Raw genomic sequence first — 18,474 nt, 5'->3', positions numbered from 1 at the left:
ACCTCTACCACTTGAGCTAACAGTAAATGGTAGCAGCTGAAAGTAGTTAGGCTTGGTCAACCTGCCACTAGAGGGGGAGGAGACATTTTGCCAGAGGGCTCCATAGCTATTTGTTAGACAGAAAAGGAATGTTAAGACTCAGGCCTTGTCTACAATACTGTGGTAAGTCAACCTAAGTTATGTTACTCCAGCTACGTGAATAACATAGCTACAGCTGACATAGCTTAGGTCGACCTATTGCGGTATCTACACCATGCTGCATCGACAGGAGACAGTCTCCCATCGATTTACCTTAATCTTCTCGTTCCGGTGCAGTACTGGAGTAGACCAGAGAGCTCTCTGCAGTCGATTTAACGGGTCTTAACTAGTCCTGCTATATCAACCCCCCGCTGCATCGATCGCAGCAGCGTCAATCCCCAGTAAGTGTAGACAAGGCCCGTGGAATCCTAGGTTTAATGCCAGGTTCTGAAAGGGAGTGTACTCTAGTGTTAACAGATCCTAGTCATACTGCCTATAACAACAACAGTTTACCTCCAGCTGCTCAGACTTTTCCTGCATTTGTTTTTCTAGTTCGCCCTTTGTTACTCGGAGCTTTGCATCCAATTCATTTGATTTAATTTCTTCTGACTCCTAGTTGATTTGGAAGAAATTAAAAAAAAAAAGGGGGAACATTTTAATTATACAGCTTTTTTAAAAGAAAAACTCTTTACCTATTTTATGAACACAGAAGACACACATTCTTATCACTATCTGTAATTTGTACTACCATATATAGTAGTTTTGAACATATAAAAACACATTGCACTCCAGTGAAACTGGACTCAAGATCTCACTTTTTCCCTAACTTTTATTTATTTATCTCTAATCATTGACGTTTATACATTTAATGGCATAACATCTCACGTGGCATGCATGCATGCAATAATTTTTCACTTTATTACAATTTAAGATGAAAATAAGAAACAAAAAAATCAGATGTTAAACATGTTAATTTCACCTCATGAGAAAGTATGCCTACTTGGTATGTTTTTATCATTTCTTGGCAGTTTTTCCGTATTTGGTCTCCCTCCTCTTTTGCTTGAGTTAACTTTGTGGTTGCATCTTTGAGTTTATCTTTGGTTTCCTAGAAAATAAACCATGAATAACTATTTGAACCTACAGAGTGTCACAGAGCAAGATTTTGAATTAGCAGGGAAAAGGGAGTTATCACCAAAATGTTTTCAATTCTAATAGAGTTTCCGACTAATGATTTTATTGAGAATCATAATATTTGCTTAGAAAGTGCTGCACCACCAACTGTTAAATCATCTGTTTATGGCTCTCCAGAACGGCAACACCACAACTCAAAAACTTCAAGGGAAAATCTGCTTTTACCACTGTGTTCCTGTAGCCATATTTCCATGAGCCACATTGAAGGCTCCCTTTGGTAACACTGAAAAAACAAGTGGCCTGTAGTGGCTGACTCATTATCTCCACACAAAAAAATCATGTAACTGAAAACTTCACTGTTCAATCACAGCAATGTGTTTCGTCCTATCACAGTTGTAAGCTCTTAAGAGCGAGGATCTAGTGGTCATCTCTCTCTGTCCTTGTGGTAATTCAGCTCTCTGTTTTTGCAATATACATATTTAAGGAGAACCAAGTGCAAGGAACCATGTCCAGTTGCTTTCCTCTTTTCTAATCAGACTAGAGTGATCAGATGTCCCGATTTTATAGGGACAGTCCCAATATTCGGGGCTTTTTCTTAAATGGGCACCTATTACCCCCCACACTCTGTCCCAATTTTTCATACTTGCTGCCTGGTCACCCTAAATCAGACTGTTACTGTTTGTGATTTAGACTGTGCACACAGTCTGAACTGACTTGTTCAGGAGAAGCGAGAGAAGAAATTCTTAGCGAGGATTGTAGGATGTGTCATTCACACTGTGTTACGACAGACTGAATTAAAAGCACTCTTGCAAATCAGAGTAAAGCAGAAATCATCCTGGATATATTCCAGTGTTTCTCAATCTTTTGTGCTGGCGAACCCCCTTGGATTTAAAAATAAATAAATAAAATAAAATTAAAAAAGTGACCTCACTATTAAGACTTGAAAAAATTGTAACCCCTTACCTTAAATATAATGAAGTAAATAATAATACTCAGGGCCAGCATGAGGGAGTGGCAAGCAGGCCAACTGCCCAGGGCCCCACACCACAGGGAGCCCTGCAAAGCTAAGTTAGATGCTTCAGCCCTGGGTGGTGGGCTTAAGCCGAAGCCCGAGCCCCACTGCCTGGGACTGAAGCATGTAACTTAGCTTTGCAGGGCCCCCTGTGGCATGAAGTCCCACGCAGTTGCCTTGCTTGCCCCCCCCCCCGAACACTGGCCCTGCACTTACACCCTAAACCCATCCCAGGTTCAGAAACACTGATATATTCTACCCATCCTTTCACATTTTCCACTTCAATATCACTATCTTTAAAGTATTATTCCAAAATCCATCAAGTTAAAAAGTAAACAATGATTTTTTAATCATTTTAGTGCTACTAAGCAAGAAAATGGCATAGCAACTATATTGGACTCATTATGATCTTACTTCATGGTATTGCTTTACTAACCTTGTGTGAATCCATTTCAGTTTTCAATTTGTTTTGGGCCCATTTTACTTTGATGATATGAGAATTGATTTCTTCTTTCAATTTTTCCATTTCTCTGTTGAATCTAGTGGCTTCACCTTCCTAAAAAAAAGGAACAAACAAAAACATCCACAGATTACATTTTATTGATTTTAAATCCCAATTTTTATACAGCTAGAGAATTAGCCTCATATATGAGTGACAAATAGATTTCATCTACAAGGCCCCAAACCTGCAAAAAACTGCATACTGTTAGCCACACTAAAGGTTTACAGGACTAGGTCTTAAAGCCTTAATTGTCTATGTCTATGGGCCCCCAGTGAGACACTGCCTCTCTGTCCATGTGTGTTGTTGCCACATTTGTGATCAGAGGAGAGGTTCTAGCTGAAGCAATCTTGATTAATTCTGAGACAGTTTCCAGCAGACTGTTTTCCAGAAGGACTTTTTTGTCTGGAATTGCATAGATCCATGACAGACTAGACATACTGATCTTCTGGACAAGTGGCAAAGCCCCTTTTTCTTTTTGCAGGCTTAAGGGAAAGATGCAGGTTTGGGAGGGGGGATCAAATTGTAGGAGGATATAGCAGAAAATGTGAGGTTTACTGACTTCTGTGGGTACTCTGACAGAAGCATTGTGTACATTGGATATTTGACTAAATGGACAATTATTGGAAAGAAGTGTAAATTGTTCAAATAATGAGAGGACAACTGCCTAGATAGGTGCCAGATATAATAGGTCAGGTATCATTAGGCTGCACCTAAATATAGTTGTTTACATCAGTGCAAAGTGGATGTAAAACACTATCAAATCAGACTGCTATTGTCTGACACATTTTGCACTGATGTAAATGACTATACAAGGTGAAGGGCAACAGTGATTGTTGGCCAAAAAAATGTACACCACACAAACCACCACTCTATTTTTCTTCAAGTGAACATCCAATGGTATTAATCAGCAAAGCATATTACTGAGATAACCTTAGATACCAACAGCTACAAACTAATATTTGCAATTAAAAAACCCGTGCATTATAATACAATCCCAGCAGCCAAATAATATTTCTGAAATAACAGATCTAAACTAAAACAGGTTTACAAAAGCACCATGTGAGGGCAGCAGAATCACTCTAATATAAGTCTCCAAGCAATGTTGTCCTGACTGTTAAGCTAGAAGTTAGACCTACCAGCTACGTTTTGTTTTGCTGACCTGAACAGGTCACACTGTCCATTCCAATCTGCTTAATTCTTAGGAGCAGGAATGGCAATGACATACATAAAAACTATGCTCCAGGAACCAAAGTTCTCAAGTTTCAATAAGATGGTTCTTTTGATCTTCTTCCTCTTGTGAGTAATGATCACTTGGAGCAATGATCATGATCAAATCCATCAGAGTAGTCTGAACCCTCTCCGTTTTGGGGAGAATACTGGATCTTTCATGAGCATAAAATCAGGTTGTTTGGTTTTTTTCCCATTAGTTTAAAAAATTATTACATTTCAAAATTTTTAGACCGCTGGTAGTTTAAATGTTTGTCTCTTGCCTTGACACTGCACTTGCAATGAGCATTTGCTGAACCTTAGTACTTAAGGAACATATCTGCACAGATGCCTCAAAATTCAGTCAGTCAAACAATCCTGTGGAAGAGTACAAGGGAAAGGGCCTGATACAGTTCTTGCAACATGTGTAGAGCTCTTACTGACTTCCAAAAAGGAGTGCAGGCTTTGATGGCTCAGCCTATTTTAAAAATCCAGTATGGACAGCCACAGGGGAAGAAAAAAAAAGTATATAACAAAATTCTACAGTGTTTGTAAATCTTCACTGTTTGTAAAAGAAGCGATGATCTATAATATAATGGCTGCAAAAAGAAAATTGTGCTGTTAGCATGCTACAAACTTCAATTCAGAAGAACACATACGAATCTCAGGAAGATGACAATAAGATCTCATTCCCCCCCACCCCCAAAAATAATATATTGACATAAAATGGGTCTTTCGCAGCCACACAGTAAAAGGGAAAGTAATAAGATATCACAATTATTAAATGAAAGGTGACACATAAGTGCTTTCCTGATTATTTAAATAGTGCTTTTAACCGTTTCTTTAAAAGTACCTTGGTTTCATAGAGCTGGTGCAATCTTCCTTTTTCCTGAGAAAGTTGTTTGATTTTATTCACATGCTTTTCAATTTCTTTATTTGCATCTCTTAGTCTTCTCTCCAGTAACTCCTTTTCCTTTCGGAGATCTAGAGACTCTTTTTCTCCTCGAACATACTTCATCACCATAGTTTCCTTTTCTTGGCGTGCCTCTTCACATTTCTTGTTTGCCTTTAAAAATTTAAATTCAGCCATAAGTTTACATTTCACTGATGATAGTTTTTATACATGAACAATGGATACTCACAGTACTCCAACACAGTAATTAAAACATAACTGAAGGCAAGTCTTAAAGTCCCCAATTCTGCAAGCAAGGTACGCACTGGCTTAACATTACTACCATGAGCAGTCCCGCTGATTTAAATGGGACTACTCAGAGTTGTAACTGATGTGTTTAAGTATTTGCAAGCTAAATGCTAAATATTTTACTTCAGCTGCATAATCAGCAGGCCAGTGCAGTTGGAATGTATTTGACTCCAAAATGGAGAATATACACTTGATAACTCCTAAGTGGAAAAATATTTTTGCAGATATCCAGTTCCATTCCTCAGTTATTGTCCCTCCACTAAATAATTTAACAATTACTATTCAGCTGTACATCATTTCTCACATAGAGACTTTGTGGTCCAGATATTGCTAATAATTTTTGTTTTCCTTAATGAAACAATATGTTCTAAAATTCTTGTAACACAGAGAAAGCCTGTGACTTGGCAAAATCTTAAGGAAGAAAACAGATGACCTTGCAACAACACAAAATGAGGCGAAAATATTATTTCTTTGTATCATTTTAATTGTGCTTGAAAAGATCAGATTTCACTGGTAAGCCTGCATAATTGCGGACTTCTCCCTCCATTCAAAACCAATGTAAATGTTGATCAAATTAAAATTTACAGGGAAACAATCATTCCAGGGCTTATTATTTTACATATAATACACAAATGAAAGAGCGTGGCCAGACAAAGCATATGTGAGTGTTAGTGGCTCTACAAAAGGTTACAAATACTTGAAAGCTCACTAACCATCAAAATGCATGAATAATTGAATCCTATTAATTAAAAAAAAAGTTTGGAAGCCTTGGTGTATCAATTTTCAACATATCTACTGACTGCAACGCTCAGGCTGCTGAATGTTTCCTACAGCAAGCTAATTCTTTAATGAGAGATTTAATTATTAAAACTTCAAAGGAATTCAAAATTACCTGGTCCATACGAAATGCCATCTCTTTATGCAATTGCTGAATAGTATTTTTGACTGCAGCATCTTGTGTTACAAGTTTGTCTTTAGCAGTTTTAACTTCTTTTTTAAGCTCTTCTATTCTTGATTCTAACTGTAAAGCAAACATTAGCAGATAATTATAGAAGTCAGTAAAGATTCCATCAAGTTTGTACAATTATTTCTTACAAATTAGATGTTACAGCATTTTTAAAATATATACTGCACTTGCCAAACTCTAATCAAACTGCAACATTCACTAGTAACAGCCCAGCTTTTGTATTACAATACTAAAGATGAAAGGAACTGAGATCATCATCTGTCAAGGGCTGATTGCATCATACTAAGCATAACCTCTGGACTAGAATAAATTACTATGTGAAAAGGTAAAGAGAAATGGGTCAAATTTTGAGGTTCTTATAAACCAGGGGTGGCCAAACCATGGCTCGTGAACCACATGCGGCTCTTTTACAGCTGAAGTACGGTGCGCGGAACCCCTCCCCACGACTTCACCCCCTGCCCAGTCTCCACGTACCAGACTGCAGGGGGGAGCTCAGGACCTCTTCCTTGCAGAGGGGTGGTAGGGTAGGGGCTTCTGTCCAACAGGAGGGGGGGGTCTTGGGGCTTCAGCCCCACAGGGTGTGTCTATTGGGGCTCAGGGCTTCAGCAGGAGTGGGGCTAAAGACCCGCATTCTGGCAGGTGTGCCCCCTGAAGATTCTGAAGATTGTCATATGTGACTCGGAGGATGAGTAAGTTTGGCCACCCCTGTTATAAACGCTTTCTTTGCTTAGGTAATGTTTCACTGAGCAAGGACAGAATAAAAATTGAGAGCTCGGCATTACGTCCTATGTTTTTATGCAGTTGCCTATAAAGATATACATGTCCAAAAGGCAAGAAGAAGACAAAACAGTTTTGTCACCACATCAAGGATTTGATCCTGCCCTCTAAAGCTGTGAGCATGAAAAACAAACACACACAAACTTAATACACTTGTGTAAGCATGCACATACGGTAGCAGGTTTTGCTTGCGGTTGTGAACACATTTTAGAGCCGTATGATTTTACTCTGCTGAACGTCAGACAAGCTACTTATCTAAGGACTTCATGTATACAAATTCATTGAGCAACAACAACAAAAAACCATCCCTAAATCTGTTACTGCAACCCATGAATCTAGCTGCTGCCAAGTTCCATTTCAAGATGCAATATCAAAGAGCTACTTGAATAACTTCTTTAAAGTAATCTCTTCTGTAATCATCCCAAAGTGTGCAATATTAAAAGTGTTAAAGGTCTGACTTAACTGACAAATGGAATTAAACAGTAGTAACAGAAAGGCCCACTTATCATTAGCACTTTCCATCACAGCCCATATGGTATGAAATGTCACATAGCAAATCCAAGATACTCATGCAATCACCGAGTGATATTGGGGAATATGAGCAAGGGACAGTGAGTGAGCTGCATTTGTTGGTTTATGCAGATGTTTGTTTCCATTCAACTTGTAATGTTTTTTAAATGTCAATTCCATTTCCAACCATGCTATGTACTTTCAAAAAAGCTTTGAGATACACAGAAAACAGACAAAGCTTCTGTACCCTCAATGCATTCAAGTACTGTATAAATCTTTGACGCAGCACTTGAGAATGTCTCCTGCCAATCTGTGTGGCATAGAAATTAATAATCAGATCTATGGCATGACTAAAACATTAACATTGATTTTAAAATATAAAAATTAGTTGGGACACTATTTCACCACAGAACAAGTTCAATGTCAAGTTATAAACACATGCCTGAATAACCCTTACAGCAGTAGCACTAGCAAAATAATCCTATAAACGTATAATGACATTCAAAAAGATGCCACGCTAGTGATATTTTGTGCCAGTAAACACCAAGTGTACGTTTCTTTTGTTTGTGACAATTCTCAATAACTATTATATTGAAAATGCCTGGGTCATACACAGTAACTTGAAGTACCACACATTATTTGTTCTTATAATTATCTATATGGAACATATGTACCTAAATAGCATTCTTTTGAAGAGTGTGTCTATTGTAGAGTATATTTATATATCAGAGATTTTTTCCCTTTTTCTAATTAGTCTCTCAACTTTAGGGGTTTCTTTTCATTTTCACTAACAAAAAGGAAAGAGGACAGATTACTGTTTACATCTCTTCTGAATCTCTGTAAGCTATTTGTGGAGACATCTGTAGAAAATTCCCCTTTTGTCTATGTACACACAATAACTGGTCCCAAAAGGGAGTGCAACTCTTTAATATGTCAAACTGTGGGTCCCGACCCCATTTTAATGGCGTTGCCAGGGCTGTCTTAGACTTGCTTGGGTCCAGGACCAAAGCCTGAGGGCTTCAGTCCTGGGTATCACGATTCAGGTGACAGGCCCCCTGCCTGGAGCTGAAGTCATTGGGCTTCAGCTCTGGCCCCCACACCGGGGGCTTGGGCTGGCTCAGGCTTTGGTACCCCCTCCTGGAGTCATGTAGTAATTTTTATTGTCCGAAGGGGGTCACAATGCAATGAAGTTTGAGAACCCCTGCCTTAAGTGGTCAACAGCTGCAGCATTCCCAGATTCAACTGTAACTTTAGCTTTCAATCTTGGGTTTATATACAGTTATCTGTAGCTGGCAATTTGTATATAGTACAGTATTTAAACTAATATATAACCTTTAAAGGTGGCCTCACACATGACACGTCCGCTGCAGAAAATTGGCAGGCCCAAATGGCAATATAATTTTCAGATAAATGCAGAATACGGTTTCAGAGTAACAGCCATGTTAGTCTGTATTCGCAAAAAGAAAAGGAGTACTTGTGGCACCTTAGAGACGAAGCAATTTATTTGAGCATAAGCTTTCGTGAGCTACAGCTCACTTCATCGGATGCATACTGTGGAAAACACTGTGGTTTTCCACAGCATGCATCCGATGAAGTGAGCTGTAGCTCACGAAAGCTTATACTCAAATAAATTGGTTAGTCTCTAAGGTGCCACAAGTACCCCTTTTCTTTTTACAGTATACAGTGCATGCCAAGGTTGCGTTTTGCAATTTGAGTATGACTCCTGTTGCTAACGTTTAGTCATCCAGCCATCTTCAAATGGGAACTGAAGGCATTTACAGGATTGGGCCCAACGAGCCCAGCACCCAGAGATGCTGAGCATGTGGAACTCCCATTGACTTCATTAGACTTCTACATGCTTAACATTTCAGTGGTTCGAAGCCAAAGATAGTAGCAAGTGCTTTCAACAAACTAATAAGGCTTTGTGGGATGGAAGAATGAGTCAACAAATGCCTAGGCTACATTAGCATTGGGAGTTTGTTCCCTCCTTCGCTCACACACACAATGCCGGCTAGAAACTCCTACTAACATCAATGACAGTTAAACGTACATGCCAATGAAAGGTTAGACAGCGTAGTCAGCTCTTTTGTTATCTGTACCTGTTTAATAATGTTGAGGTGCTGCTTTTCTGTTTCTGTTCGTTTTTTCAATTCATCTTTTAACTTGTCCTTTTCTGAACAAATATCCAAAATCAGTTCCTGATGCTTTTTGTTTTCTTTAATCAATCTGTAAAGATGAAATAAAATTGCTTTGCTTTGTTGTCTGTGTGGAAGACAAGGAAAAGTGATCCAAACAATTGGGCACTGGTACTTTTTAACCCAAAACAGCTTTGTTGCACACCCCTATATGCAAGGCTTTCACAAAACTGCAGACAGAGCCTTAGCTACACTGCAGCAATTGACGTGACACTAACAATGTGGCTGGCACTAATGTAAGTGATTACTTGCATGGTCTCCATCACCATGACACTAGAGTACTTCCAACATGTAAGTGTAAAGTCACAACAATCTGTAAACATACAGATATTATCTTCATTTTACGGTTGTGCAGAGTGATGTGACTTGCCCAAGGTCACACAGGAAGCCTGCAACACAGCAAGAAATTGCACCCAGTCAGGTCCCTTAACCACAAGATCATCTTCTCTCCCCCACCTGTAGGTAGTTCAAACGTTTTAAAATAAATAGTTTGTTCCTTTACAGTAATGGTTCTCAAAGAGGTGTACATGTACCCCTGGGGGTATGCAGAGGTCTTCCAGGGGGCACATCAACTCATCTAAATATGTGCCTAGTTTTACAACGGGTTACATAAAAAGCACTAGCAAAGTCAGTACAAACTAAAATTTCATACAGACAATGACTTGTTTATACTGCTCTATAGACTATACTCTGAAATGTAAGTACAATATTTATATTCAAATTCATTTATTTTCTAAGTCTATGGTAAAAAATGAGAAAGTAAGCAATGTTTCAGTAATACTGTGCTCTGACACTTGTATTTTTAGGTCTGATTTTGTAAGCAAGTAGTTCAAGTGAGGTGTAACGTGGGGGTACACAAGACAAATCAGACTCCTGAAAGGGGTACAGTAGTCTGGAAAGATTGAGAGCCTCTGCTTTACAGTATAACAGTTTGAAGGCTGAATCAAAGCTGTAGCCTAAATGATAGCATATTTGTGTTGATGATTATGGCTACATACTGCAGCATTCCAGAAGCGATACAGAAGACAGTTATACCTAAAACTCAAAGGTAATGTTTTCAAAAGTGCCTTAGGGCCCAATTTTCAAAGTACTCAGGAGTCTAAAGATGCAGACAGGCACCAAGGGGGATTTTCAGAAACACCTAAACAGGTTAGCTAACTTCAAGGCACTTAGGGGAGTGGAGGGAGTTGCAGGGCTCACTGGTTTGGAAAGGGTATAAAAGGCAGAAGAGAAGCAGCACTGGTTTGTCTGCATCTCTTTAAGACAGTGATCAGTACACAAGACTGATCTACTACAATCAAGTATTTACAAATGAGGGGCACAGTAAACAAACAGGTAAAACCCAGCTAACCGGTTTGTACACAATACCATGGAATTACTACCATCTAGACACCCACTGCCTTCAACTCCCACTCCCCAAAACACTCCCAAATTCTTTGTAACTGCTTTATGCATAATGTACACATGCCAGACTCACAAAGTCACCGTTTTTTTACACTTAGTATGTTTTCTGATAGCAAGATTATCAAAATCATAGCAGATCTCTCCAGAATCCCATGCTTTGAACGGGAAGTTCTCTCTGGAAGATTTTTTTTTTTTTTTAAATGTGGTCATCCATTACTATGGTATCACAGTTCCTCCCACAAGAAGTTAACACAAAAAATACAGAGATATATAAATAAAAGCCACTTTCACTTCCAGCCCTGCCAGCAGGAAAAAGAGTTTAAAGTGGAAGGTTAGGTTTTTCCAGTGAGCAAATGCCCCTCATGTTATACAGAGAAAGCAATATGAAAGATAAAAGGAGAACCAAGAATTCAAGCAGTGAGCTGAGAGAGTGTTTGAACAATCTTCGTTCAGTAAAACTGAGTTAACAATTTGAGTACAAAAATTTCTTGTAGCAAACTTTGTATATATACAGTAAATTATGAATTTCAAAAGCTTTCCTGTAACTTATTACTGTGTTACCAGATGTTATTTCAATGTTATTTGATGCTTGAAGATGTAAGCATAAAAATAAAATCCCTTAATTGCTTCATACTTTTATGAGAACTGAATTAAAGATTTCCTTTTCAAGCCTTCTTTTTAAAATCCAAACTTGGCCATCTCAAAAACTGGCAGAGGAAACTTTAATTTAACAATCATCACTGGTTTAACAATTGGGACAGCTGATGAAATTCTTCTGGAGGAGATAAGCATGAAACTGAATAAAAATTTGAGTGGATTAATTTATCATATTTGACAAAGGATTCATGTCACCAGTAGTTTGATGGAGTTAACAAGGAATTCTAACTAATGTAGGCTAAGTCACCAGGGATTTCAGATTTAGGATTAGCAGATGTCTGTTCAGTTCATGCCACATTCAACAAGAAGTTAGAGGTCTATGTATACTCATTGTACATATTTGTAAATTAAATTTAGAATGATTATAGAGTTTGTAAAATAAATAAAAAACCTCATTTACACAACATCATTAAAAAGAGCTAATATAAGCCAAAATCATGACAGGGTTAACAGCAACAACTAAGACCACATATGTTGCACAACATGGAAGTTGTAACTCCACAATATACAAGTAAGGATACTCTTGTACATACTTATTTGTCCTGAGGTTAATCTAGATACTCACTTCTTTACCGTTTGCTCCTGTTGGACGTATTTATCTTGCACACATTTTTCAAAAGTTGCTAAGGCATGTTCACCCTTCCTCATTCCATTTGGGAGCTTACGCTCTTTCGTAAAATCTGTAGCTAACAGTTCAGATTCTATTTCTTCTAGCAAAGCCTCCTGTGATGATGATTGTTGTATTGTGGAAATAAGTTTCTTGGTGCAGTCTGTGTCATAAGGGCTTTCAGAATAGATTCTATTGCTAGATTTTTTCGTAAAGTCACACTCCTCCCTTAGCTCCTGCAGGATTTCCATTAGGGACTGTTCTGTGCCATTACTTTTTGAAACCTGTTGTTCAAAATCTTCACCAGGCAAATGTTCCGCATTCACAGAGTCTTCTACTTGTCTTTCAGAACATGTATTAGCACAGGAATCCCCGCCTCCACTACAATCAGGTGAAAGCTGCAGCTCCTGTGCTTCACTTATGGCTCCATCCCCTCTTACGTCAATAGTTGTTACATTGTAGTTTGATGCCAACAATTTAGGTTCCCTTTCCAAGCTGGAATCCTCATCACCAGTATAGCCAACATCTGAGCAGTCCTTCACTTCAGAAGTCTTGCTTGTGCTCTCATTACTTGATGAGCCGGAAGGTGTATTGTCTTCCTTTGATAGATTGACTGGCTCCAGTATGCTCTGTATTTCCGGTAAACACTCTTCCATCCTTCCGTTTTAGGAATCTAGAAAGAGAATTTGGACAATATATTACATTCAAGAAGTCAAGATTAAAACGGGGGAGAGGAAAAAATACTTGGTTGGAAGTTCAGATACTGGAGGAAGGAGAATAATTTTGTTTACATTGCCAATGGTTAGCCAATGTTTTTGTCTGCTAAACATTTGAACATTCACTGTTCCAACAATTATAAATCTCTTATTTAAAAAAAGAAGTTCAGGGGACGGGGGGAAGATACCAGACACTGAAATTTAACCTAATTTTTATGTAGTTGAGGTTTTTTTTTCTCCCTTTCAGTAACTCTTGCAGTCTGAAGGGAGGAAACCGTAGAGGTGGCAAATGTTTTGTTAATTCTACTGTGTTTTTAAAAAACAAAAACCAAGCACTTCCTGCTACTTTCAGATAAAAATAGCAGAAAAAATGCTTCCAAAGAATAAAATACTGTAAAGGTTTCATTTTAAGCTTGCCAATGAAGATGATTTAAAGACTCACAACAATGATGCCTTAGAGTACAAGGTCTCTTGCTATAGAGTGGAAACCACCAGCCATTCATAACAATCCTTTGGGGGGGGGGGGGTCCACAGGTTTTTCCTCCTTCACAGTCAGTGAGCGCACACACAGACACTAGTTTCTCATCACCAAGTACTGACTGATCAGTTCTTTGCTTGTTGTGACCCTTGAGTATGTATGGAGGTCTCTAGACCCAGAAAACTGGAGTGGTTCCTTTCACCTTCTTCCCCACATGGAGCTACAACTGATCAATGCCCAGCTACTGGATTTTCAGTCAGTCAGTCTCCAAGGAATCCCCTTAGGCTACACATGGGTAGCTTCTCCTCAGCCCTTGCCATGCTGGCCAGCACCTTGAGCAGTAGCTTGTATGGCTTCAGCTATCACTAAACAAAGGGACATCTAATTGGTTTCTCTTTTAGCTTGAATTAAGGGTGCTTAATATACCCATTAACTTTAACAGGTCTGTGATCCACAGCCACCATTAACGCTTTCCACTATAATATGTAAATGCAGCTGGAAACAATGAGGAGCCACCTGCCCAGCTGTCTCTACTAGGAGAAGACAGGAACACCACCCAGGGATGGAAGCCAGTACCTGCACGGGAGCTGCCAGCCATCAACAACAGGAAAACGTACAGGGGAGTGGAGAGTGAGGCAGACAGAGACAATATCAGAGGAGTAGCACACCAGGGAGAGCATCAGATGCCTGGACAACATGGATAGGGAAGCCTGTGGAGAACAGCAAGTTACAGGAACAGAACACATAGGAGAAAAGATATACTGAAGACAACAACAATCAGCTGTTTTCAAAAAGGACAACTCACTTTTCAGACCCTTTAAAAGAGACGCAAAACACTTTCCTCTCGTCACTTTCAACACTAGATGCAATGCTCTGGAGCTGCTGAAGATTAAATCATCGGAAACAGGCAGGGAGATAGTCTGTGCAGTCACGACTGAATGGAGGTGGTGTACAAGCCACTATTACCATGTAGTCTGCATTATGAAAAAGAGTGAACTATGCCTGCTGCAGCTCCTTTGCTTTCACACAGCACTGGGGCTGATTCCTGTTGTATTCTTCCACCAGTATCCCCTATGCAATCTCTTCATAGATGTTCACATTTCTGCAATTGGGCTGCAGCTGTGTCTGCACAGTCTTGTCTCCCCAGAGACCCAGGGACCCAGTACTTCTGTCTACTCCAGGCAACTGCACATCTAGAGCATGTAACTGGCATGGACAGTTGCTCACAACAAGGGAGAGCTGCTAGGTGCGCTCACTTAGGTGGGCAATCAGGAAAAAGTATTTAAAAAATAAACATCAACATGTGGGGGAAGTAACTTCTGACCTCCATGACCCTGGGCACTGGTGTTCACAACTGTAGCCAGAGCGGTCACCGTCAGGCACTGTGGGACAACTGCTGGAGGACTGTTATGGTCGACATTGGTCACACAGTGTCTACGCTCACATTACATTGATCTCAGTAGGTTGACCATGCCTCAACACTGTTTGGGGAGGTGATGTTACTGCATCGCTGTAGCAAGGCGTTTATATCAGCAAAAGACAAATTTGAGCATAGACATATGCACAAATAGATTGACATAAGTCGCCTTGCGTGAACCTAACTTGGTAGTTTAGACCAGGCCTAAAAAAGGAAGTCATACCAAAATAACAGTCTACATAAGGAGTTTTACTGCCCCACCTTGACCCAGGTCTCAGAGTCACAGACTTTAAGGCCAGAAAGGACCATCACCATCATCTAGTCTGACTTCCTGAACATCACATGCCACAGAACCTCACCCACCCACCCCTGCAATAGGCCCACAACCTCTGGCTCAGTTACTTTAGTCCACAAATGTTGATTTAAAGACTTCAAGTTTCAGAGTATCCAGCACTTATTCTAGTTCAAACTAGCAAGTGACCTGTGAGAAAGCCCAAGATGGATGTGGAATCAATAGACCCCAATAGGATGTGGTAACTAATTTTTTCCATTTCAACTGCTAACATTTAAATAGAAACAAATGTCAACATTTTTCATCATTTCACTGCTGAGCTTCATATCAGAAACTTTCATCCAATATGTTTACATAAGCATGGATGACCCTCCCAGCTCTATTTTGATATTTATGTAAAATAGCCTTTGCAAACGAATAGAACAAGACAACAAATTCGAACATGCATACGGCAGAATACACCAGATACTCTTTCAATTATTCAAGCAATTGCTTGCCACAGGTCTTATAAATTAAGATAAGAGATAGTCACCATTTTATCAACTAAAGTGCGTTGGTAATGATGCAGTTTGTAAAATTTCAATAAAACTTAGCCTAGCAGTAGCAATTTTCTTAAATCAAACCTGACATTTTGGCTAATATCTATGATGCTTTCTACTCTGCCCTAACGTAGGTTGTCAGATGTCAGCGTGGTTATGGAAAAACAGAACACTGACACAAGCTTATGACAAGATAAAATATTTTATCGACAGCGATGGAGGTGGCATTTATTTGTATATGGTGTAAGAAAGTGGCGTGGTTAATCTCTAGTTGGCCTCAGCACACAACATGATTAAGTCTATTAGTAACCATGGCAGCTAACCATGTTTTGACTTTGCCAGATACCTAGATCCTGTAACTAGTCCATGACACTTGGGTGCTCTGGCAGAACCCTCCAAGCATGCCTGTACCACTAGTTTGACCAGTTCTCCTTCCTCCCAGCTCTCTACAGCATAGGGCATTCCAAAGTGCATTGTCTCAACATTTCGCTTTCCATACATAACCTCCCAGCACTTTTGCCTCTGTGCCGCAGCCCATACAGGGTTAAGCAGCATGGATGGTGGGGATACACAAATGTGGTTTCAAAGGAGCTGCACGGGGGGGGGTCAGGGGACCATTGCATGGACACAGTTCAACCAGACTTGATGTAAACAGACCAAATGAGAGTTTCAGACACAAATTACAAAAAAAAAAAAAAAAAAAAAAAAAAATAGGTGGTATGTGGAGTGCAGACAAGTCTAAGCCGTCCACTTCAAAACCATAGCCCTGCTATAAGGTAATAGTCACCAGTTTGGCACAGGACAAGAGAGACAATGAATAAGATTTGCATAGGAGTAAAACACCCCTCTCTCCATCATACTGACAGCCAATAGCATAGCCATAAGTACTAACTCTGTATTCCCAAATCCAAGCAGTCAAAAACCATGAGTCAGGCCTTCAAAATCATGATTTAATCATTTTTAAGTTTATATTTTGCTTTCTGGTTTTTGAGTTTTTAGGGTTCACATTCCAAGATTTTCTCTCCAAGTATTAGGGCTAGAAACTGGCTTATTTTGTATAAATGAAAGCAGAGGGTCTCATCACATGATTCCAGGAGCTGGAGCTTTAAGGAAAAAACAAACAAACCACTGAGAGGGTTGGTAACACTACTAACTCAGTGTTGCAAACTACTACTTTGGTGGGAATGCTACAACATCTTTTGCATGCACCAGAGATGACTTGCAAATATTTTTCCTGTCACTTGACGGTATTTCCAAAACTTTAAAATTTAATTTTGCGGGGCAGCACAATTCAGATATGTTTTAAATATTGCCTTCGTGCTTTGAGGGAGTAAAACTGCAGTTGCAGCAGGTGGGAGACATGTAGGTTTTTTTGTTTTTGTTTTGTTAGTACCAGAGGATGGCATTGGCAAGAATGTGACAATTTTTGTTACTGACAGTAATCCCAGGTATTATCCTCCAACGTAAAATGTGCCAGCAGGAGCAACGTGGTGAGGGTAGCAAGGAGGACAATGACATCTGAACAGTGTGCGCATACAAAGAGTGGGAAGCAAGGGGAGGAAAAGAGGTACTAATTTGGTTTAATCTCATGGTTTAGATTTAGCAGTTTGGGGGTTTACATTGAGTCCTGTATTTCATTGATGTGTTTTCTGATAAATGGGTCCATATGAATTTCTGCTACACGAGAGTGTGCAGGACTGAATTTTTCAATATACACAGCAATATACCCACGAGACAAGAATCGTCCCTATGTTTATAAGTTCTGTGCTGCCTGCTAAAATGAGTAACACTTTTTTGGCATTCATGACACACTCTGCTGTAGGAATGTTAGGGGAAAAGCAGACCTGGAAGTGGGTGGAGGGAAGATGGGTCTAGCCAATGACAAGGTCTTAGAAAGCTGAAGGATGTGTGTTATTAATTCTGCTCTGAAGGTTGATGAAGAGGAACCTTGTTTTTCACTATTTCCTTGTAAATTGGATCATAAAAATACAGAGTAATATTATGATTACCACTTATGTAGCCACTTATGATTCAGCATTTGACACAATATTCAGAGTAAACTGCTTTAAAATCTTAGGGTCACGTTTTGATCTTCAGCTGGAAAACTTTTAAAGGGACACTGTCAACTTAAATATTTTGGAAATGAACATTTAGATAATGCATTTTTTGCCTTTTGCAGAGTGTATGATTTTTTTTTTAAGTTTTCTTTAAAAAAAGTTTTAGGGTTTTTCAGCTTCCCCTTTAATGTTTATCACAGTCTTTTCAGAAAGCAAGAAACTGACTATATAAAGGGGAAAACAGTGAAACTGATGATACACAAGATGCTGTCAAATGCACAAACTGAAAAGAAGTGTTTTGCTAGTGTCTTTCAGTGTCAGTAATCTTACAGGTGTGTTGTAACTATGGCCCTGCTTCCACAGTTAATGAGACTATCAGTATCTTTAAAAGTTAAGCATCTGTGCATTTGCAGGACCATGGCCTTTACCAAGTATAAAATTTCAGACAAGATCATTTCCAAGTTGAAGGTGTCAATTTAGAAAATACTTAAGTAAAACTATTTATTTTTCTGCTAGTCTTTTGTCTGACCGAGAGCACTTTTGCCGAGATTGAAGTGCCCTCAAATCCACTTGGGAATTTTTTAAAGAAGTTTAATATATTTATTGGAATCATTTAACGAAGTAGGGGCCTGATCCGCACAGTATGGATCCAATCTGCAAAGTGTCTCATGTTGGTAGCCCTACTGGGCTGCAGAATCAAGCCCTTATCTTGTTTATCCATTTATGTCTGATCTACCCCAAGGCAATTATTCAACTCTGGTTCTTATCCAGGGTTCACTCCCATACTC

The 18,474-nt window shown here is 39.3% G+C and overlaps 1 protein-coding gene across 3 annotated transcripts in view; it reads right to left on the bottom strand.

The window, feature by feature from the left end:
* The window catches only part of CCDC186 (coiled-coil domain containing 186), a 55,421-nt gene that overhangs the window by 23,909 nt on the left and 13,038 nt on the right, over window positions 1–18,474 (bottom strand). Inside the window, exons 2-9 of one of the 3 annotated variants that reach the window (XM_074959297.1) lie at window positions 13,958–14,091; window positions 12,146–12,860; window positions 9,424–9,550; window positions 5,963–6,091; window positions 4,723–4,935; window positions 2,598–2,717; window positions 998–1,123; window positions 532–630 (exon numbers count right to left, since the gene is read on the bottom strand). In XM_074959297.1, the coding sequence (XP_074815398.1) occupies window positions 532–630; window positions 998–1,123; window positions 2,598–2,717; window positions 4,723–4,935; window positions 5,963–6,091; window positions 9,424–9,550; window positions 12,146–12,843 (1,512 nt within the window). In that variant the 5' untranslated portion in view covers window positions 12,844–12,860; window positions 13,958–14,091. The remainder of the gene's footprint in view (window positions 1–531; window positions 631–997; window positions 1,124–2,597; window positions 2,718–4,722; window positions 4,936–5,962; window positions 6,092–9,423; window positions 9,551–12,145; window positions 12,861–13,957; window positions 14,092–18,474) is intronic. The other 2 variants (XM_074959298.1, XM_074959296.1) reach the window with 2 other exon arrangements.

Source organism: Natator depressus, chromosome 7, assembly GCF_965152275.1.
Source record: "Natator depressus isolate rNatDep1 chromosome 7, rNatDep2.hap1, whole genome shotgun sequence".
Classification (NCBI taxonomy): Eukaryota; Metazoa; Chordata; order Testudines; family Cheloniidae; genus Natator; species Natator depressus.
Note: the sequence above shows the minus strand (reverse complement) of the source record. Positions and strands in the feature narration are given on the sequence as shown.